General features: G+C 37.3%; 1 protein-coding gene across 2 annotated transcripts in view; it reads right to left on the bottom strand.

The window, feature by feature from the left end:
• Positions 1-23,939, bottom strand: part of SNX2 (sorting nexin 2) — a 48,664-nt gene that overhangs the window by 8,601 nt on the left and 16,124 nt on the right. Inside the window, exons 3-10 of one of the 2 annotated variants that reach the window (XM_039544197.1) lie at positions 22,329-22,489; positions 16,256-16,322; positions 16,025-16,068; positions 15,755-15,896; positions 7,444-7,522; positions 6,259-6,334; positions 4,893-5,006; positions 4,558-4,651 (exon numbers count right to left, since the gene is read on the bottom strand). In XM_039544197.1, coding sequence (XP_039400131.1) covers positions 4,558-4,651; positions 4,893-5,006; positions 6,259-6,334; positions 7,444-7,522; positions 15,755-15,896; positions 16,025-16,068; positions 16,256-16,322; positions 22,329-22,489 — 777 coding nt within the window. Of the gene's footprint in view, positions 1-4,557; positions 4,652-4,892; positions 5,007-6,258; positions 6,335-7,443; positions 7,523-15,754; positions 15,897-16,024; positions 16,069-16,255; positions 16,323-22,328; positions 22,493-23,939 lie in introns of both variants that reach the window. The other variant, XM_039544196.1, reaches the window with a different exon arrangement.

The raw sequence follows: 23,939 nt of genomic DNA, 5'->3' as shown, positions 1-23,939 counted from the left end.
GGGGGAGCAAGCCAGGAGCCCCGATCCTGTGCCCCATGGGAGAGGGAGGGTGCAGCGGGATCAGCTCCAGGAACCTTCTTCCTGAACCAGACCATTTCCTTGCGGGCAGCATGGCGCAGGGCATTCTGGGACTAGTAGTGCAACTGGCAATGCAGGTTCCAGGGCCCCAGCAGAACACAGCGACGTTCAAACTACAATTCTCAGTACATCCTGCAATATCCAGTCCCTGCGCGCTTCAGTCTCTCGGCTACTGAGTGTTTCAGTCATCACTGGGAAGTTGCTGACTCTTCTGTGGCCAGGGCTGGATTAACCTTTTGTGGGCCCCTTCCAAGCGTGGGCCTGGTGCCACCAAAGCCATTGTGAACCTGGTACTGGTCTCGGGAGCAAGTGACAGCACTAAGCCAGGGGCTGAATGGGAGGAGGGCTGCAGGGCCACATGGGGACAGGGGCAGATGTGCCTGACTAAATGGGAGAGGGTAGGGGTTAACCCCAGGGTCTGCATAAGGGAGGCTACCCAACTCCCTAACAATCCTCCCACAAAAATAAACCCTGTTCCATACTTCTCCTACCCACACCTAACAACCCTCCAGGTTCACTCCCAGGCTCTTTCCCTCTCCCTCAGCTCCTCCATTACCCCCGATTCCCCCCAAGCTTTTGCACTGCTTCTGAGAGATTCAGGAAATACATTTCTGTATTGTAGTTTAAATGAATTACTCAAAGTTCTGTCTTAATATGCCTAGTAAAGAATCTATTTGTCAAAAAACATTTCCTGAATCTTTTTTTTTTTGTCTGTATTGTTACAGACATGCTTGTTGACAGGTATTTTGAAATACATTACCAAAATAATTGAAACTGGTATGATTATATTGTGTTATTTTGACAAATAAAATATGAAGAGTTTTAAAATATTGTGGTGCAGAATTCCCCCAGGAGTAAGTAGGTAGTATTCTGGTTTTCTCCTAGAGTTTATAATGAGGCTACAAATTACCTATTAGAAAGGATAGATTATCAAAGACTGGTTCTTGAGACAAGGCCACCCATGTTCCCCAGAGATAGGCCTGTGTTTAAAATAATTCAACTTTCCACCTAAATACAATTCTGAAAATATATCTACACTTTTAACTTACCCTTTCCAAAGCTTGTGAGAAAACAAAGCATATATAGCAAAAACAAAAACAAGGCACTGAGAAATAACCATATACGGGGGTTAAGTACTTCCCTTTCTCTGCAGCAAAACTCATGTCAAGGAGTATGGTGTATCTGGATCAAGTATATAACTCTAAGTGGAAGAAATCGTTAAGTACTGGGGCTGGAGAAAGTGAGGAAACTAAAAGGTTTCCATTTCTGTGCTTTGGCCTGAACTGTATACATTCAAATATTTCTCTTAAGCAAACAAATCTGGATGAAGATAAAACAATTTATTTGAAAAACAGTTATGGATCCTAGAATTCCAAATTTAAAATTCAAAACAAAATTCAAGATAACAGTAAAAACATTAGGCTCAAATGCCCAAGCATTGGCCTGTGAAGGCCAGCCCTTATGCCTATCCTGTAATCCTGTTCTGTAAAATTCTACTCCTGAATTATGAGTAAAAAATTTTGTGATCATCATCATCTGTGTCCTGATGTATTCTGTGGAACTGCAGAACTATGCTAGAGAATCTCAGCTTTCATTGAAAAAATAAGTTTCTAGTCTTCATGGTTTTGAGAAAAATCTTGAAATAGTGAACTGAGTTTAAAAACCATATACTGTTGTCGTTGGGTGTGTAGACAGCTCAAAACAACAGCTCTGAGAGGCATTATCTTTCATCCTCACTCAGGGTCCCATGGACTCTCTGATTCTGTGACCACAGAAGTCACTATCTGCTCAGGCTAGGTGATCCACGTTTTTCTTTATCTCCTTGACCCGGCTGCAGCTTTCGCTCACTCGCCAGCTTTTCCCACAAAGGGCAAATTACCTGGCTTACAGTGCACACTCGTTGCACAGTTCTATGGAGCCAGGCAATAGAGCACTGTGGGGGTCAGAGCCAGAGCCCAGCTGATAGCCAGGAGCAGACGGAGCCAAAAATCTAGATTGATAAAATAAGCTGCCTGGAGAACAGTGCATCACCTGAGGCCTTGGGAACTAGGGAAATGTGTAGCTGAGTGTGGCTATGCTCCCCACTTCCTTGGGGCACACGGGGGAAAGGAAGTTCTGAGGTAGGCTGACTGGGCAACACTGCAAGAACAAAGACCAAGTGAATGGAGCCAGGCTGCCTGGAGAGTAAAGCAAAAAACTTATGCTCAAAAATGCTCAACTGAAAATATGTCTTTACTAGTTTTATCTCAATAAGAATGTTCAGCTATGAAGCACAGATGCACATGTTTGGAAACAGGGTGGAAAGGAATGAAGTTATTTCATGAGAGAATAAATTAACACTGACACTGAGTTTAAGGGTACTTGCTGCAGAATACACGCTGCCTCCTCCTCGCCCTCCACCCTCAATTATTATAATCTCATGGTAAAGAGCGGGCAAGTCAGTTTTCTGTTTTAAAAGGCTGCCATAATCATATGGGTGGTGCCTCTGTAATTAGGTGCACTTACACCAATATATGAAAGATGACCTACTTGTAGTATAATATGAATCCAGTAAAAGATTATTATATTTCAACATTAGCTTCAAAAATACTTACACATATTTTCATATTTAATTTTATGCAAATCATTTTAAATAATCATGCTGTATCGAGTTAATTCATACAAACAGGATGGATAAACAATTGCCTATGTGCATGTTAACTTATGTCACAGGTAATCTATTTGGAAACTTGACAAACTTATAACTAAGGTATAATGGATTGTAAAAAGCAGCACCACAAATAGGGCTAATGATGATAAATATTTGTAACTTTAAAACTCAAGTTTTCCTTCCTCTTTTCAGGTATTTAAATAAATATATGTATCTATGGCTTTTTCAAAAAATAACTTTGGTAGTTATTTGAAATTCTAGCAGCCACTGATCACACTCTCTATACAGTACCAAAGCAAGTTTCCATTTTCATGTGTTCATAGCATCCTGAAATATTTATCTTTAGGGCTGAAGTGTTAACGCCATCTCTGCCTGAAAATCAATGTCTTATTTATTTATGTATTAAAATTTTTTTAAACATGACCAAAATTTCCTCATTTGAGATTTAGGAAAGCAATTTAAGATAAAATTCCACACTTCCAATTGTGGAAAAAATATTAATATAGGGTTACAGCAAAATGACTAGTTTGATATTTGGCACAAGGACTAGTGTGCATTTGGTAAAAGTTTTGAAACTGAAGTACACCAATTTTTCAGTCACTTAGCATGCTCTGTAGACACTTGCTAATGTTTGCTTAGAGTTTAATAAAGTCCTTTCCCGTTTGACACCACTGTCTATTCTTCTTAGCAGTGCCAGCGTTATGGTATGTAAGAGGAAGAATACATATCATTAAAGGATTTTCCAGTGTGATTCAGGGACAAAGATTCTGTATTTTGTGTTTTCACATCTATCTGGAGTTTTGCTACATTCTCAAATGTTACAATGTGCTGTAAACTAAGATTTTACTGTCTTAAAAAGGTTATGTTTCCATCTTTCTGTTAGGGAGATGCTGCTGATAATCTAAAACTGATACTCTGTAGCACTATTAAGCCCAATACACAAAAAACCTGTCTGGCTGAAGAGCTGCCATGGTTTAAGCTCTCTCTTCTCTATCCCATTCACTTTGAGAAGACAAAAAAAATCAGCTGACAAGTTTTACTTTTAAAAGACAAATTAAATGCAATGACGACTTATTCTTAGTACAGTTGGCTTAATGCAAGGGTTAGTTTCAACAGCAGCATTTATCTGACCATGTTGAACATATATTTACGTAATAATTTTTATTCTCGTTTTGTTTAAATTTGTAAATTCATAATCTTGCTTTTTACACTGTAAAAAACTATACATTATAAGACATACAGGATGCACAACAAAGCATTTCTTGACCTATCTTACCTACACAGTCATTTTGCATCAACTGTTAAAACTTCAACCTTGTTCTAAAACAAATATGTCCTTTGTAATTGCTTTAGCTTTACCTGTAACTGTTAACAACAGAATCGGTAATCACCTGTAGAATAAACTTGTATATAACCCATGTTTTGTACCATCAGCAGACAGTTCACTCTTGCAAAGCTTGTACTAATCAAACAAGTCTTTTTGAGAAAAGAATCCACTGCCATAATCAAAGCAACCTTTAAAAATTTTTTTTTTAATGGGTATAATAGGAATTGTATACATTTGGGGTAATAAAATGTAAGTTGAGGGATACAAAAGAAGTTCCAAAATGTTTGATAAGTTTAAATAAAATAATGAAGGTAATTTTAAGTTGGAAAGTTAGTGTATGTTTTGTATTAAACCACAGTATACTTTGAGTCTCTGGCTAACTTGTATTAGTTGCAAGTCTATAGTAAAATTCAATTTAACACAGATATGAAATCGTTTGTTTTAATAAAATATTTTAACTCCTGGGCACTAAAATTAACACCCAGATTAAAACAAAGCCTACCTTTTCTGTGGCAGACCAAGGCTTCTACACTGGCATGAAGTTTCCTAAGTTGCTGATCCAGATTCTCAAATTGTTGCTGTTTTTCCTCAAACCACTGGCAAAAGATGAAAAAAAAACAAAACAAGCAGTACGAATTACGTTACCAATAACAAACTACATTCCTTGTTTTAAAGGAACAAATTAACCATGTACAACCATGGTGGTCAACTGATGCAGCTGAGAACCCAAGCCAATAAGTAAATTAATATCCCATTTTCTACTCCTACAGCCTTAAAATGCAATTGTTGAGCCTCATTAATTTGTCTCATTATTCAAGTCGAAAAATCAGCTCTTACTGCATCCGATTCATTCATCTTGATTGTCATTTTGTTGACAGCGTCGGCAGCCTTGTTCACCATCCTCAATATTCCTGCTCCACTCAGAGCCTGGGTGTTAACTGCTCTCGGCAGCTGGAATTGAATGACAAATAAGGGCAAACAAACCGGTTAAAAGGCTGGAGGTTTAACTGGGCACAAGAGGGACTGAAAAGGATGTAGTGTTTTCTTCACTCTCATATATTTCAATATAGTAGAACCTAATTTCTCAAATTTACTACTTTTACATTCTCAGAGGAAAACTGAAAAATATAGACTTTCCATTTGCTTTTCTTCTGTACCTTTACATTTAGATGGAACAAACACCCTATTTGTCAAAAGTTGTTACGAAATAGCCAAAGGCCTTAACTGGCCACCTATATGCTATAGAGAGCAAACTGCTACTAAAACAGACAGAAAAGCTTAGATATAGTATAAAACGATAAATACATTGAGATGCTATAGTAATATTTCAATACATTATGAAAATCTTTTAGATAGTATCTTGGTTGTGTACAAATGAGCACGCTGTATTTGTGTACATTAATTTCTAAATGTAAGTTAAGTCTTGAAACCTACCTCTCACAGGAATGTCATGAGAATTAGAATTAGTATTTAAGTTATCCAGTAATGATGCACATGTCAGTGATGTGATTCTTTTGGTATGGTAGGGGTAACGTGACTAGGATAATGATGTGGCCTTATTAGACAAGTAAGTATTACAGCAGATACATTATGTGCATCCATAAAACTGACTGTTGTCATATATACAGATTTTCTAAGTGTATTTAATGCTTGTGAAATGTGCTAGATTGACAGCACTGGTGACCAAAGTGCTCTATCCACAGAACAGATATAGTGTGGCCAGCAGCAATGCAAACTTCTCCATATTACCCCCACCAACAAACCTCAACCTTGACCTCAGGGGAATCCCATCTAGGGGTTATAGGTGAGAGGATAATTTTGTTTCCATGCCAGTTTAATCCTTCAACTCTCTGCTGAAAGCAGCCAACAGCAGTACCATGTGTATTTTAGTGACTTGGACATTTGTCCATTTGAAGCTGGGAAGAACAATTTATTTCCCATAAACTAGCGAGCAGTCAGTTAACTTCAGTCACTACATTTTAATAAGAGGTAAAGGCAAGAGATTCTGTGGCTCATTGTTTTTGTACCTTGAGACATCTTATCCCATTGAAGATATAATCTAATCTTAATGCACAAGAAATTATGGGACCAAGTCTCCATATCTAAAGATGAGAATATATATTACTTTGTATAAAGTACCATTATTAACTAGACAACAAATAGGAGAACTTAAAAAAAACAAAAACAAAAAAACCGTAAATACCTCAGAACTTTCCAAGAACTGCCTTAAATCAGGATCCTGTAACAAGGTTGGGTGTTTTACTGTTCGTTGTAGATACCTATGATTTTAAAAATTAAAATATTAGATAACTTAAAACAATTTAATGCTCCTGACAGCACTGGAAATGTCCTTATCCACAGAGCAAGCAGCAGTGCAAGCTTCCCTTAATCATTCTGCCAATATGCTCAAGCCCCCTGAGGTGGAGGAATCACCTCTAAGGGTTAGAAGATAGTTCAGTCTCCATGCCCCTTCAATCCTTTGCCTCTCTGCTGTGACTTCCAATCATGTTTGTGTATGTTGTTACCGGCCCCTCGCACCCCCCCAAAAACCTAAGCTGATATCAAACACCCAGCATTTGATTATCTGCCTGTGCCAAAAACTATTATGAAAAAAATCACTAAGAGAAGTCTTGTTTACATATACCAAGAAGAGAATGTTACAAAACCAAAGCAACTGAAAATGAGAAGACATGGGTATGCTAAAGAAAAGCCAAGAAACCTAAGGAGTACAAGGCAACCAATTTTAGCTTCATCCCTTGATGAGTGACGTTATCAGTAACTGATGAATGAATCTACAGCTCTGATGTTTGCTTTCTTTTGAGAAATTTACTTTTTGCTTTTTCTTGGAACACAAAGATCTATTGCTGCTTGAACAACAGTCTCATGCTATGTCCTGTCTTGTCCCGATGTCTTTTTTTTTTTGGCCAGTACCCTAGTAAGCCCTTTAGGGCAAGGACCTGTCATGTTTGGCTCTGACTTAACAGTACTACTATACAGCATGCAGTGTAGTTATAAATGAACAATGCCATCTATATTATAGAACAGGTTGGACAAAACCTGTCAGGGACGATCTAGGTTTGCTTGGTCCTGCCACAATCAATATATTTGAAAAGGTAGGAAATCATTAAGGTATCATTCTCATTCAAGTCTCTTTAGTATGGCATCCAACTTAGAATGTTTTTGTTGTTATTTACTTTTTTTTTTAGGTTGCAACTGAATTTAAAAAGTAAAATGAATTGGCCATACTTCAGTCAGAAAATTCAGATTGTGTGGATCTGATCTAGCAGCCCAAGAACTGTACAAGCTGCTGGATCAGACTGGGCATACAGAGCCTACTTAGTACATGAATATACCAGGGGAATGCAGTAAATATAAATACACATATTACCTTTCTAGTGCAGCTCTTCTTTTTTCTACAAATTCTGTAGATGATGAATCTTCCTTGCCTACTTTAACCTTGGTCATGCCTTTGAAGAAAATTATGTGATATTGATTTTACATTACCATGAGGCAATCATGAACATAACTGATGTGCTTAGAACTATAAAGGTATTAAAGCTCACGTGAATGTTATGCATTAAAGTCAAACTTACATGAAAATCAGCACCAAGGCATACAGAGAAAGATAATGGATACTGTATGCAGTATGCTTTTCTCAAAATTCTCAAACGACAAATTTCTGAAATCAAGTACACTGCTGCTGATAAACATTTTGGATATTTAAAACAATTTTAATTATAAAAAGTAGGGCTGTCAATTAATAGCAATTAACTCACGTGATTAACTCAAATTTAATCACGATTAAAAAAATTAACAGTGATTAATCGCAGTTTTAATCATACTGTTAACAGAATACCAATTGAAATTTATTATATATATTTTTGCATGTTTTCCTACCTTTTCAAATATATTGATTAGAATTACAACACAGAATACAAAGTGTACAGTGCTCACTTTATATATATATATTTTTACTATAAATATTTGCACTGTAAAAAAGATAAACAAAAGAAACAGTCTTTTTCAATTCACCTCATACAAGGATGTCCTCTGGAGTGGTGGCCGAAGCATGAAAGGGCACACAAATGTTTAGTATATCTGGCACTTAAATACCTTGCAAAGCCAGCTACAAAAGTGCCATATGAATGCCTGTTCTCACTTTCAGGTGACTTTGTAAATAAGAAGTGTGCAGCATTAGCGCCCACAAATGTAAACAAACTTGTTTGTCTTAGTGATTGGTTGAACAAGAAGTAGGATTTAGTGGGTGTATAGTTCTCTAAAGTTTTATGTTGTTTTGTTTCTGAGTGCAGTTATTAAAAAAAAATCTACATTTATAAGTTGCATTTTCACAATAAAGAGATCGCACTACAGTACTTGTCTGAGGTAAATTGAAAAATACTATTTCTTTTGTTTTTTACAGTACAAATCAACACTAATATAAAGTGAGCACTGTACACTTTGTATTCTGTGTTGTAACTGAAATCAATATATTTGAAAATGTAGAAAAACATCCAAAAATATTTATAAGGAATTCCAGTTGGTATTCTATTATTGTTTAAAGTGCGATTAAAACTGCGATTGATCACAATTAATTTTTTTAATTGTTTGACAGCCCTAATTAAAAAAAAATCTAATAGACGTCAGATAACTTGAAACTTATTAGGAACTCACACTCCACAGAGTTAAGCTGCAACTTCTATTTTAAAAAGTTCGCCACTTTATTGAATAGACTGCTGTATATTGTATTTTCTTGCCCCCCCCCCCTTTTTTTTTAATACTAATTCGGACGTAAACAGGTTTACAAATCCTTGCCCATGCAAATATCAGAAACAAAATCTCTACAACAGTGAGTTTTTGTTTAAAAAGACATACAATAATATTAGCATCAGATCTCTCTTTTTAGTAGGGCGTTATATTACACAGTGACAATCCTTACACCTATGTTACTTCTACTGATTTTATTAAAATTGAGTGATAATTATTTCTAGTGATTTTATTACACTGAGCTCTGATTACATATATTTAACAGAGCAGGCATGTCCATCAAATGTTAACATTCAAAAAAGTGGACAGGTGTTTCTCCTCCACCCCTGAAGGCGAGTACACTGTCTGAATTTTGACTACACGGTAACCTTATATCTAAGCATCTGTCCTCTATTTTGCTTGGTTTGCAGTTGGTGTGTGAATTTTCCATAATCACCAACTTCCTGTATAGATGGACTATTTTTCTTTCTCAAATGAGAAGGTACCACTAGCTTAGTATTCTCATTTCCACTTGGAAGCCCCAGGAAAATTACCAAGTGATCCTTTGGTAACAAACATCACAAATCGCTGAATATTTAGTTACAAATGTCATCCCAATACTCTCTAATGACTGGACACGTCCGCTATATATGCATATAAATTTCTTCTTTCACTACAATTTCTCCAATATCTCACCCTCGCCCAAGGCCTGCATGCTCTGAGGTACTATTGAAATGGTATCGTAAAGAAATGTTCTTTTATCATGCTACAGACTGAAAAGAGGACAAGCAATCTCAAGCTCAAATCCAGGGTAATTTGTATATCCAGATCCTTTTCCCCGCATGTCAGAGATGGACTCTATTTTGGTTAGGAAAGTTGTCTGCAAAAACTAATATCAATTAGTTATTTTTCTGTTCCTTAATTGATCAGACACCATTGCTTCTATTCAAATGAGATTTCTGTATAAAACAGCTTTTCTATAAAGTTGAGAAACAAAGCCTAACTTGAAAGTACTGGTACAATGGGGGACTGGGCCAGTTAAAGTTAGATTTGATTTCTAAGTATGTTAGAAAAGTTTCTTTACTGAATAGATGGCCAACCATATGTAATTCTGCATGTCAGACTAGATGACCCTTGCTGTCCCTTCTAACCCTATGGTTCTATGATTCTGTGATTCCATGGCTCTCCCAATCTGTAAAATCTCTCTGATTTGTGATTTGGATGAACAATGGATTATTTGCAATGGGCATCATTGGAGAGGGAAAATAGTATATTTCTAGTTCTATTCCAAATCCAGAGTAGTCTTCACTAAAAGATGTATATACATTTCTGGAAGGTGTGACTTTTTATTAATGCCTGGTAACATAGCGATATTTTCACTGCCACAATTTTCTTGTTCAATAGTTTGGCTGTGTCAGAGTCCCCCAGTCCACAACTGCTTTGAGCTAACTGTTTTGACAATACCATAGAATATTTCAGCTAGCTAATCCACCCTGTTTAATGGCTTTCCTATACAAAGCACCGGTGCTCACTCTTTCCCCCTTACTCCATATAAATTCTAACGTCCTCTGCATTTCTGCTAGAGTTTTTTCTAGAAGGATTACAAAGATTTTTAAACAAGAAAAGAAATCCTTGGCAACGTGTTCATTCTAACTGTGGCTATTCTTCCCAAACAAGAAATTGCATACTTCCCACAGCACTCCAGACCTTATTTTCATTTGTAATATTAGTGATTTGCTATTTAAATCATAGAGCTCTTCTAGCTTGAGAGCTGAATTCCCAGATATCTTATAGATTTTGTTACCCATCTGTACCTAAATATTTTTGGAAGGAATGACATCTCAGTCTGGCAAATTTACAGCTAACATTTAAAGTAAATTATGCCAAATCTGAAATCCAGATGTTTTCCTGCAGCAATAGATTTCTTTAGAAACTAATTTTAGGGAAATATTTGGTTCAGAGAAAAATCGTATTACGTCATCTGTTCATAAAGCTATTTTTGCTGTGTCCCTGCAAGTTCTATTCCAGTGATAAATTCACTGTTCCTTATCCTCTGTGCAAAATCTCCATGGCCAGTGCGAAAAAAGGGGAGACAATGGAGATCCCCTCCAAGTTCCTCTGTGTAATTCAAACAGGGGAGATTTAACCTCACTAGCTCACACAGATGCTTTTGGGCTGGTGTAAAGAGTAGTTATCCACTTAAAGATCTGAGGGCCAGCAACCAGATGAGACAGGACTTGACACAAAGTTTGACTCTATTCTATCAAAAGCTCTTTCTGCATCACATGATAACAAAAGAAATGGATCTTTTTTTGATCTGGCATTATAGATGATTCCAAGCACTATCAGAATATTGTCTCACATGTCTATCCTTAGTGAATCCAGTTTAATCTGGATTCATACAAACTCAGAGCATAGACTGCAATTGGCTAGCTAGTATTTTTGCTAAAATCTCTGTCATGATTCAGCAGTGAGATACGCCTATATGAGCTGCATAAGGTAAGGCCTTTTCCAACTTTAGGGATAACAACAGTGGCTTCTTTCATAGGTTATAGAAGCCCTCCCCTAATGCAATAATATTGAAGGTACCTCTCAAGGGACATACTAATACTTCTTTAAATACTTATAAAATTCAGCTGGAAAGCTGTCAGGTCCTGGAATTTTTAACACTTTTCCTACTTGCTAACCTCTAAGATTTCTTCTTCTGTTATTTCTTTGTCTAAAATTTCTTTATCAATTTTGTTTGTCTTTGGCAACTTTGCTACTTCCAGATATTTCTGGATAACTTCAGGAGCTTGGAGTATCTGAGGCATAGAGGTTTTCATAATAAACAACCAAAATAGCACATATATCACTAGAGTGTGCAATTGTCTTCTGTAGATTGTTTTTAATTGCTGGAATAATACACTGCTCTTGAATCCCTTTAAGCATTTGAGCCAATAGTTTATCACTTATTTCCTTTTTCATAACAAAATCTGCTTTGTATACAAGGGCCTTCAGTTAATTGTTGATACAATCTTTGAACCTGTGTATTTATGAAAGTATTTTATCATCACCTATTCTAGTTTTATTTTTTCTTGAGCTCTTATTCAATTGAAATGTTCTTATCATCAACTGGCTCCTAAATATTATTTAACCTGCCTCCTAGCGAAGACCTCTTTATATTATAGTGCATTTTTAATAATAATGATACAGTCAAACACCCAACATTTTCATTCTATTACTTTTAATATAATAGGAACATAAGAACGGTCATACAGGGTCAGACCAAAGGTCCATCAAGCCTGATATCCTGTCCTCTGACAGTGGCCAATGGCAGGGGCCCCAAAGGGAATGAACTGACAGGTTATCATCAAGTGATCCATGCCCTGTCATCCACATTTATTCTGTAGTGGGGGGACCATAACTGGACGCAATGCTCCAGATGTAGCCTCACCAATGCCGAATAGAGGGGAATAATCACTTCCCTCAATTTGCTGGCAGTGCTCCTATTAATGCAGCCCAGTATGCCATTAGCCTTCTTGGCAACAAGGGCACACTGTTGATTCATACACAGCTTCTTGTCCACTGTAATCCCCAGCTCTTTTTCTGTAGAACTGCCGCTTAGCCAGTCAGTCCCCAGCCTGTAGCAGTGCATGGGATTCTTCCATCCTAAGTGCAGGACTCTGCACTTGTCCTTGTTGAACCTCATCAGATTTCTTTTGGCCTAATCCTCCAATTTGTCTAGGTCACTCTGGGCCCTATCTTTACCCTCTAGCATATCTACCTCTCTCCCCAGCTTAGTGTCATCCACGAACTTGCTGAGGGTACAATCCATCCCATCATCCAGATCATTAATGAAGATGTTGAAGAAAAAACCTCTGGGGCACTCTGCATGATATCGGCTGCCAACTAGAAATCGAGCTGTTGATCACTACCTGTTGAGCCTGACGATACAGCCAGCTTTTTTAACTTGCTGGCAAGAATACTGTGGGAGACCGCATCAAAACATTTGCTAAAGCCCATTGCTTTCCCCATATCCATAGAGCCATTTATCTCATCACAGAAGGCAATCAGGTTGATCAGGCATGGTTTGCCCTTGGTAAATTCACATTGACTGTTCCTGATCACCACCTTCTCCTCCAAATGCTTCAAAATGGATTCCTTGAGGACCTGCTCCATGATTTTACAGGGACTGAGGTGAGGCTGACCCATCTGTAGTTCCCTGGATTCTCCTTCTTAAAAGGTATCTCATAACTGTCCAGGGCTAGAAATAGGAATCTCATCCCATTCATTGCAAAGGGAAGATTCTCAGGCTTGGTTGGACCCAACTCAATTTTAGCCTTACAAGGTCCCAAAATACAGGACCCTGAAGTTACAACTTTGGGGTTTAATTTTTTCCAACAGCTTTTTCTAAGAGCTTTTATAGCTCCCTCTACACCCTGTATAAGTGGCCTCATGGTAAGCAAGAATAAAAATATAAAAGTAATCCCAATAAACTAATTTTTTTTAACCACAATTTCTGTAAATTATAGAAACTCTGTGGGATAAAAGTTTTATCAACATTCATTGTGAATGACACACACACATACACTAACCCAGCCTAGTTCAGTGGGACTCATTCATACAATCAAAATTAGTTTTCCAGAGATGCGAGAACTGCCATACAGTACCAGATCAGTGGTACATCTAGTCTAGTCCCGTACCCCCTCTCACCCTGTTTATCAGAGATACTTTAGGGCAGTGATATACTGTGGCTCTAGAATTTCATGACACTTTCAGGCACCACATATTTTTCAAGTCTGGGGATTTGATGGGAGCTGTTCACTGTAGATAGAGCAAGTAGAGAAAACAGCTGATGCCATAAGTGTTCCCCATAATGTACAAAGGGGCTAGAGGTGCCAGGATTTCTCTTCTTAACCATCAGATCAGTAGAAAAGAGAGGACGACAAAAAGTAATGAGGGCTTCATGTTTTGAGCATCTAACAAATCTATTGCATCACATACAGCAAAATGGAAAAAATAAATCAGAATTGGCTGACTTTTACACTGAATAAATCACTACCTCCTTGATCTGTTAACAGTTTAAACTACAGATAAAAATTAGATCCATTAATTTAATTTCAGTAGAACACTCAAAGATAACCTAAAGTGAATGAACAGCTTTGGTGAAAACTTTACAAATGAACACAATTCACACCTCTGAGCAATAAACAGATTTAAACACCTCCAGCCATGTCAATACTTAGAACAAAATTACTAGATGCATCAGTTACCTATTGTTTAGTTATTGAAATATACTGCACTGAATCTATTCTCTGGCTATCATCCCAATGCAGATTAAACGATTCTTCTGTACTGTATATACTAAAACGGAACAGTCATAGCACGCTACAGAAATGATTTAGTGGTTACTGTGGAAGAGTAATTAAAAGTCAGCTCAGTTCACAGTTGCAGATAGAAAAGACAAATAAGAAGCTAGATTATATCAGTAGAGGAACAGAATCACAAGATTACATACTGTTAGTGCAGCACACTTCAGACACCCATCTGGAATATAGTATAAAGTACTGGTCATTATACCATTGCCTTAGAAGAGGCCAGTGAAGATTACTGAGACCAGATATTTAAGTTATGAGGACAAGTTAAAATGCAGTCCTACACTGTCGAATGACTTGTGTAAGAAGGTACAATTTTACATAAAGATTTGCTTCCTGTGCATACTCAGCAATATTTACTTATTTCAGTGATAAAAATAAGTTTTACTACTTTTTACTTCTGTTACCTTAAGACACCAACTACAGTTATGGGAGAGGAAGATGGATTCTATTCCTCCTTGTGTATCAAACAAGATTGCTTATTAAACTCCAATCAGTTACAGCCATGTAAAGCCATTGAATGTAATGGCTTTGCAGGGTATAACTGAAGGCTCAATTTGGCCTTGTGAGCCTTTAAATATGTGTGATGCAGAAAGAGAAACTGCTACTCCCAGTGCCCACACTAAGCTTGAAGGACTGGCAACAAGAAATCATCTTTATTAAAAGAGCACACTGGAGGTAGATCCTTGCTAAATCAGGGGTGCTGGAACAACTTGTATAGTGGGGAGTGCTGAGAGCCATTGAACCAAACTGTAAACTCTGTATATGACAGAAACCACATCAAGCCAGGGAGGTGCGGCAGCATCCCCAGCCCCACTAGTTCCAGCATTTATGTGCTCAAGAGACCATGCTGATTTATACCAGCTGAGGATCTGATCCTAAATGGCATTCATGGAGACACCGGTGTCATTCAGGGTCACTGTTCAAAGCAGAACCGCACTAAGGGAGATTGTCCTAATTTCTAATGAGAATAAGCCTAATAAGGGGACATTAACAGGTGTTTTCAAAAATTACAAAAAGGACTGAAATCTATTGACAAGTAAGGGGTTCAAAGCTGAACAGATGAGCTAGGATATGGACTAAACAGGGAATGCAAGGGATACTACTTCAAACAATTGGTAATGAACACAAAATAAGTTAAATGAAAAAGTCTCAAAGCAAAGAGACGGCTGAAAATCTAGGAAAATGGACAAGAAATAGGAGGCCAGGCATTAGGTCAGATCTCCTTTTCATATTACCTCACTTCTTATATGCTCCAGGAGGGGGGTAGTTATATATATTTTCTCAACTGAAGTTTACTGTTAAATACCTTTTGTTACTATTCCTATTCTCATTTCACCCTTAATCCCTACTTGCACTAAAAATAGTCTTCTTTTACAAGCATTTTAATTTACAACCCATTTTCAAGATCCTCAGATCCAAGCAGTTGGCAGTATTCTGTGCAAGATATTTTGACATGAACTGTACATTTTTTTCCAGACACCATGTGTTACAATTTTAATATTAGCATTTAAATAATATTTGAGGGCTAATGCAAGACAAATAAAGCCAAGTCAAAGATTGGATGAATATGTTCATCCTTATAGAAACCGTGCTTACCTACAATACTTTTTTCTGGCGCTGGAGGCACAATGTAACCAACGTGCAGGTATTTTGTTGCTAATTTGCTGTGCAAACCAAGAAAGTCACTGAATCTTCTTTTAACAGAGAATTCATTTTTGTGAAACATAGAAAGGGATGTCTAAAAAAAAAATCCACAGAAAAGTTGTATTTTAATTTTCAGTTATTTTTTCATCTACTCAGGTGTATTGTAGTTGATATTCTGTATATTTATATTCAAGGTGAAAAGTAGTTGGAGACAATAGTTACCTTTGTTGTTACTCTGTATGCCATGTAAGCATTCATGCCATCCCCTGTAAGAAGATACACAGTTAAAAGAAAGGTAGTTAATCCAAGGGCAAGTCTTCTGAATCACATATATGCTGGAATTATAAATAAATGCAAAATTATGCTAAAACCAAAGTTTTTTTTTTCAAATAGCAAGTAGACAATTTAATGCTGAAAGAATTCCATCTTTCTGTGTCTGAGATATCAACTCACCAACTTTCTCTGGGTCTGAGACATTGATTTCTATATCAAATACATCTCCATTTGCTTCCTCTTCAATCTACAGAGAAGAATGTACGGCATTAACGCTATACCAGTGAGTTAACTTTCAAAGGATAATTAAGGTAGCTCCCCAACTAAATCTGTGGATACAAGAAAAAACAGTAAATCTGTGTGGGACCTAAAAAAGCATAACTGAGATCCCTTCCATCCCATTTTAGTGGAAAATGTGAAGACACTAGTATTTACCATAGTAAAAGGTTGAAAAATGCTTTCCCTAAAAGTTGCATTTTGAGCCCTCCCACAAAGGCTTTTAGTTGGGAAACCTTATCCACCTGAAATGTTACAGGTCTCATTTTATATCAAAGGAGATTTTTTTCTAGAGGAAGTTTGAAGCAAATTGGACATATGTTTAGAAGAAATGGGGTTAAAAACAAAACTCACATGTTTTCATTTAAAACATTTCCCTAAATTTCTGGATCATAAAGAGAAAGCTATCTGGAATTAGTCTAGAAATATCAAATTAGTTTTTTCTAGCTATTACAGACACCTTTAATTGCGGAAGGGAGAGGGGGAGACTGAATGGGGAGGAAAATTAAATTCTATTTTATTGTTCGTAAGGGGAACTGAAATATTTTAGACACCGCTCAAGTCCTGACCACTCATGTGCAGTTCCTAAACTCCATGTGGCATGATGCAGACTTTGTCAGGCCTTCCATTAAATCCTTTATGAAATCCACACATTGTCATAGGAGAAGGGTGAACAAGAGGGAAGCCAGTTTGGAGTGGGGGAACAAGAATCACATCAAAGCAGAGAGATCTGTCTGGCAAGAAGCAGTTCAAAGGAGACAAGAAAACAGTCTAGGAAAACAGTCTGCATGCTGTGCAGCTCACAAACAAATTTTGTTGAGATGCTTGTCAAATGAATACAGTACACTCCCAATTACAGAATCATAGAGGAAGAGACCTCTAGTCCAGTCCCCTGAACACAAGGCAGGACTAATTATCTAGGCCATTCCTGATAGGTGTTTGTCTAACCTGCTCTTAAAAATCTCCAATGATGGAGATTCCACAACCTCCCGAGGCAACATATTCCTGTGCTTAACCACCCTGACAGTTAGGAAGTTTTCCCTAATGTCCAACTTAAACCTCCCTTGCTTCAATCTTAGCCCATTGCTTCTTGTCCTACACTCAGAGTTTAAGAAAAACAATTTTTTTTACTCCTCCATGTAACAACCTTTTACATATTTGAAAACTGTTATGTCACCTCTCAGCCTTCTCTTTTCCACACTAAACAAACCCAATTTTTTCAATCTTCCCTCATAGGTCATGTTGTCTAGAACTTTAATCATTTTTGTTGCTCTTCTCTGGACTCTATCCAATTTGTCCACATCCTTCCTGAAACGTAGCACCCAGAATTGGACACAATAGTCCAGTGGAGGCCTAATCAGAGCAGAGCAGAGCATAAGAATTACTTCTTGTGTTTTGCTTACAACATCCCTGCTAATACATCCCAGAATGATAATCGCTTTCTTTTTGCAACAGCATTACCTGTTAACTCATATTTAGCTTGTGGTCCACTATGTCCCCCAGATCCCTTTCCGCAGTACTCCTTCCTAGGCAGTCGTTTCCCATTTTGTATGTGTACAACTGACTGTTCCTTCCTAAATGGAGTACTTTGCATTTTTCCTTATTGAATTTCATCCTATTTACTTCAAACCATTTCTCCAGTTTGCCCAGATCATTTAGAATTTTAATCCTATCCTCCAAAGCACTTGCAACCCCTCCCAGCTTGGTATCGTCCACAAACTTTATAAGTGTACTCTCTATGCCATTATCTAAATCATTGAAGAAGATATTGAACAGAACTGGACCCAGAACTGATCCCAGTGGGACCCTACTCGTTATGCCCTTCCAGCAGGACTGTGATTACTACTCTCTGGGAATGGTTTTCCAATCAGTTTTGCACCAACCTTATAGTAGCTCCATCTTGATTGCATTTCCCTAGTTTATGAAAAGGGTCATGTGGGACAGTATCAAAAGCTTTACTAAAAATCAAGTTATACCATGTCTACCACTTCCCCGCATCCAGGAGGCTTGTTACCCTGTCAGGTTGGTTGTTACCGTGTCAGGTTGGTTTGACACGATTTGTTTTTGAGAAATCCATGCTGACTGTTACATATCACCTTATTATCTTCTAGATGTTTGTAAACTGATTGCTTAATTATTTGCTCCATTATCTTTCCGGGTACAGAAGTTAAGCTGACTGATCTGTAATTCCCTGGGTTGTCCTTATTTCCCTTTTTATAGATGGGCACTATATTTGCCCTTTTCCAGTCTTCTGGAATCTCTCCCATCTTTCATGATTTCTCAAAGATCATTGCCAATGGCTCAGTTATCTCCTCAGTCAGCTCCTTGAGTATTCTAGGATGCATTTCATCAGGCCCTGGTGCCTTGAAGACATCTAATTTGTCCAAGTAATTTTTAACTTGTTCTTTCCCTATTTTAGCCTCTTCTGATCCTACCTCATTTTCACTGGCATTCACTGTGTTAGACATCCAATCACCACCAACCTTCTTGGTGAAAACTGAAACAAAGAAGTCATTAAGCACCTCTGCCATTTCCACATTTTCGGTTATTATTTCACTCCCCTCCTCCATTGAGTAACGGGCCTACCCTGTCCTTGGTCTTCCCCGGCTTCTAATGTATTTGTAGAATATTTTCTTGTTACCCTTTATGTCTCTAGCTAGTTTGATCTCATTTTGTGCCTTGGCCTTTCTAATTTTGTTCCTACATACTTGTGTTATTTGTTTATATTCATCTTTTGTAATTTGACCTAGTTTCCACTTTTTGTAGGACTCTTAATTTTTAGATCATTGAAGATCTCCTGGCTAAGCCAGGGTGGTCTCTTGCCATACTTCCTATCTTTCCTACGCAGCGGGATAGTTTCCTCTTGTGCCCTTAATAATGTCTCTTTGAAAAACTACCAACTGTCTTCTATAGTTTTTCCCCTTAGACTTGCTTCCTATGGGATCTTACCTACCAACTTTCTGAGTTTGCTAAAGTCTGCCTTCTTGAAATCCACTGTCTTTATTTTGCTGTTTTCTCTCCTACCATTCCTTAAAATCATGAACACTATCATTTCATGATCACTTTCACCCAAGCTGCCTTCCACTTTCAAATTCTCTACCAGTTCCTCCCTATTTGTCAAAATCAAATCTAGAACAGCCTTTCCCCTGGTAGCTATCTCCACCTTCTGAAAGGAAAAACAGAATAGCATAGGGGACACGGATTTTAACTGGATAATCAGGAGTTCAGATAACAGAGGGCAGGAGCCATTCAGAAGTGGGGTGGCTCCACATGCAGCCATGAGCTTGGCTGACTCCTTCCCGCAGTCCTGGCCAGGAGTCTCTGCTCTACCCCACCAGGACCACAGCCTCCCCTGTGGACCTTGCGCGTGCAGGGATTGGGTGTCACCAGCCCTGCAGCAGCACAGAGGGCTCTGCAGGTCTGTCATGGCCCTGCTCACTTGTTCCCATGACAGTGGGGCTGCACAGGGCTCCCTTTGCTGCTGTAGGAGCCCTTTAGCAACAGGGTGGCCTCCTCTGCATCCAGGGGCTCATCCTCCTCACAGTCCTGGCTGATCATCTCTGCTCTGTTACCTGAAGCACCACATTATCTGAATCCTTTCTTTGTCCCCCCACATGAGATACATGCCCTTTGCAGCCTGTATCTTGTGCTGGGGACAAGGAAAGAATTTAGATAATGCAGAGTTTCTAAAAATAGGGTTTCGGATAAATGTATTTTTAAACACTGGGGGGATGGAACTATTAACCTGAAGGAAGAATCTATTACTTCAAGAAATATGAATCTTCTTGGAAAACCCAAAACATATTTAAGTCTGGGAATTTTAAATTAATTAATGTTTTGCTTTAAGGACACAAACATTGGAAATTACCAGGGTGGATTTGATTTAAATCAAATTGATTTAAATCAGTAGTCAGGAAAACTCGATTTAATCATGGATTTCTACATAAACATGCATTCTTGTTGGTTGTTATAATCTTAACACACATTCTTCACAGGTAGAGGAACTTAATTAAAATATTCCCAAACTGGGTCTTTTTTATGGTCTGCTGCCATTATAGGTTTTCCCTTCTAGTGAGAGAATGGTATGGTAGATCTCAAATCAATGAAGGCTACACTCAGAAAGACATCAAGACTTATGGAATATGCTGCTCAAACAGTTTCACTTTTGTTTCTACTGCCTGTCCCTCCCTTCTCACATTTATTTCCAGACTTCTTCTTGTCCAGATCTATGCTGCCCCCAACAATCTTCTATTCATTGAACTTTTTGAAACTGCACTTTTAGAGAGGTAAGGGATTGACTCTGTACACACATCTGCAGAGGGACAGTAGGGTTGAGGTCTGTTATTTCTCACCTCTATATATTATTTATTTATTTAAAACACTTTTGCTGTTAACAAGCATATTATCTCTGGAGACACAAATCCACAGTTTGAGAACTGCAAAACTAAGCATCTCTGATGGTATCTTCTAGACTGAGCACGGAGTCCCACTGGGCAGATATAAAGATTAACCTAAATAATCTATACTGAAACCCCTGGAACCCCATAAGATTGGGTACCTAATCCATGAACTATTGGAACTCATTTACAAAATTTTTCTTAAACATTACATGAATATATTGTCTCATACTATAGAATTAGAATTTATAATCCCTATTCCATGAGGAGATATCTTTGAGCTATAATGTACCTTAATTAAAACTATCTTAAAGATATGCTTTTTGAGGAAAAAAACTTAAAAAAAATTGGATTTTTTTTATTACAAAAATTATTGATTTTTATCCACCCTGGAAATTACTGACCTGTAGAGTTAAAATCATGTAAACAATCTCTGTTCCAAGATAAAGTGTTTCCCTTTTTAGTCAACCTTTAATAACTTAAACATGACTGTCAACAACCACCAGAAGCAGAATACATTTCTCTTTATCACACAGTAGTTACATACTCCCTAGCCTGCTTTATAACCATATATACAGCACAAAAAGAAAGTACATTTACCAATTCCATTTGGACAAGCAACATATTGAAGTCCATTATTTCTCATTATTCACATGTGCAAGCAGTTAAACAGATGTCAGAGAAAACTAGGTAAGCTACGTATACATACATATAATGCAGAGAATTAAATTTGGTACTTATATTGCAAGTGCAAAGGTTAGCGTGGTGATGAAGTATCTCACTTAGTACTGGGACATTTACATATGAAGCCAATTATAAAACCAATGCTTTGTATTCACATTTGATATTCCATCTGCCAAATACTCCCATGTGCTGAGTGCCTGCAACTCCCATTGCTATGAATGGGAACTGATTTGCTCAGCACCAGATTTTTGCTCTTGAACAAAGTAATATTGATGGCCTCCTATGATTAGATCCTTAAGGTGGTCCGGCAGTTTATTCAGTTTGTCCACCACTGGTGATCTTATTGCACCACCAAAGTTCTTAACATTCAGGTTATCATCAGCCATGTAGCAACATTTCTTGATACGTATGCCACTTGTGATTTTTGAAGCAGTGCCTAAAGTTAGATCTACAACATACCAGTGGGAGTTCAGGTACTCAGCATCTCTTCAGTATTTGCTCATGACTATTTCAAGTAATGTTTTTATTTTGCAACTTTTATATCAGTGTATTAGCTGTTCATATGGGAGCAAGGAAAACAATTGTTACGGACTATAGATTGAATCTTGATCTCAATATACAGGGAGTTGTGAACAGAATCCCCCAAATGAATATTCGTAAGATCTTTCCTAAGAAGGACATCTTGCAGAAAGTAAACACGCAATAGATATTTGCATAAATTTCACACACACCCCATGGCAATGAATGTTCTTGTGATTCAGAGACTACATAGTTAATACCTTCAGTTGCAATTTTTCATGCTGTTTTAAGTTATGGTATTTCATTTTTTTAAATCTGTACATATCATAGCAATAGTATTTGCAACAGAGTGTTAAAATACTAAATTATTCAGTTACCTCTTCCCTGGATCTATCAAAAATCACAGGGGCTGTTATACTTTTTGATTCCATTCTGGGAGTTACTAGTGTAGTGGGCGTTACAGGAGTGATTGCAGGAGTAGGATCTGGAGACAGTATTGGTTCCCTTTCTGGACTGTCCAGAGAAACCTCTTCTGTAGCTTCTAGGTAAAGATTTTATGAATTAGTAGAAAATATTACACAAGATGCCCATAACATATATGCATGATATAAAATATTTCACTAGCACACTACCTACAAGATTACTGTCATTCATAGGACTTGATTGTACATCTTATTGTATATTTCTTCATTCTTCAAATTGAGAATTATTGCAAACATTGCACTAATAGTTTAAAGGATACATGCTTATATGGGTTTCCATTGTACTGTTAGTTATAGTTTACATTACAGCCTTCCTCCAATTTCAGGGGGTTTTGCTCTAAAATTTAGCTGTAAAAATTTACTTTGAAGTGAACTCTGTTCAAAACAGAGCAATTAAATCAAGGGATATTTGGGGGCACAAGGAAGAACTGACTTTGGCAAGAATAAAAACAGTGTGTGAAGAGGTTAGTTTTAGAATTCAGTACTCAAACCCCAATAAGTATTTAGATATTGTAGCAGGTAATGAAGCCTTCAGTGGAAGTCTTTAGGTTTTGGTTTTTCGTTTGTTTGTTGTTGGTTTTTTTGGGGGGGGGGGGAAGGGGTGTGTTTCTAAGATTGTGGGAGTGGCAATAGTCATTCTCTTAAATTAGGAGAGCCTGCATGCAGGGTAGTGAAGATTTCCTACACATTTTTAAGCATACAGATCTGCTGCACATATGCAGTATTTATATAAATTCATGAAGTTCAATATGGTCAACAATCCAGTAGCTAAATTGTCCATTAAGCAGGCTTTGAATTGATAACTGAGCATCTTCATAGCCTATAAATTCCTGTTTTAAGAATGAGGACAACCAATGAAGCTAAAGAATGCACAAAATTTAAAACCGATAAAGGTAATTTAACACAATGCATGAACCACCTCAGACACTCACTACCGTAAAATATCCAGACAAGAGATTAGCAGAATTCAAAAAGTTTAGACATTTATATGAATAGTAGAAATATTCACACTTACACTAAATAGGATTAAAATGCATAATATATATAAACCATTACATTTCAAGACATAATCCAAGTACTCTCTGGAGTCCAGAGAAATGACTCCCATAGCCTAGATACTACATATTTGTCCATTATAAGTTTATCGTTCCTTCCCCCAGTACCTGAATTTGGCCACAGTCTATATAAATCTTTATCTCAACCGGAACAGAACTCTGTATATTCCGAAATAACTCAATTATATTTTTACTCAAATTATTACTTAACAAGATATGCACTTTAAAATCTTATTTCTGTTTACCAATAGCCTTTTGATATAGTAAACATTTATCAGCTTTCATATATTTTATTTTGATTACTTTAGAATTACATAAACAAGAAAATGGTTATAATCTGGATTTCCCATGGCAAATTGTAGTCATATACCAATGTAACTTGGACATCACTGAATTTGGAGTTATGCTGAATCATACCAAACCTAACAAAAAAGAATTCAGTTCACTAAGT

This window comes from Mauremys reevesii, linkage group 6 (assembly GCF_016161935.1).
Source record: "Mauremys reevesii isolate NIE-2019 linkage group 6, ASM1616193v1, whole genome shotgun sequence".
In the NCBI taxonomy this organism is placed as follows: Eukaryota; Metazoa; Chordata; order Testudines; family Geoemydidae; genus Mauremys; species Mauremys reevesii.
The sequence above is the reverse complement of the archived record's forward strand: the minus strand, read 5'-3'. Positions and strand labels throughout refer to the sequence as shown.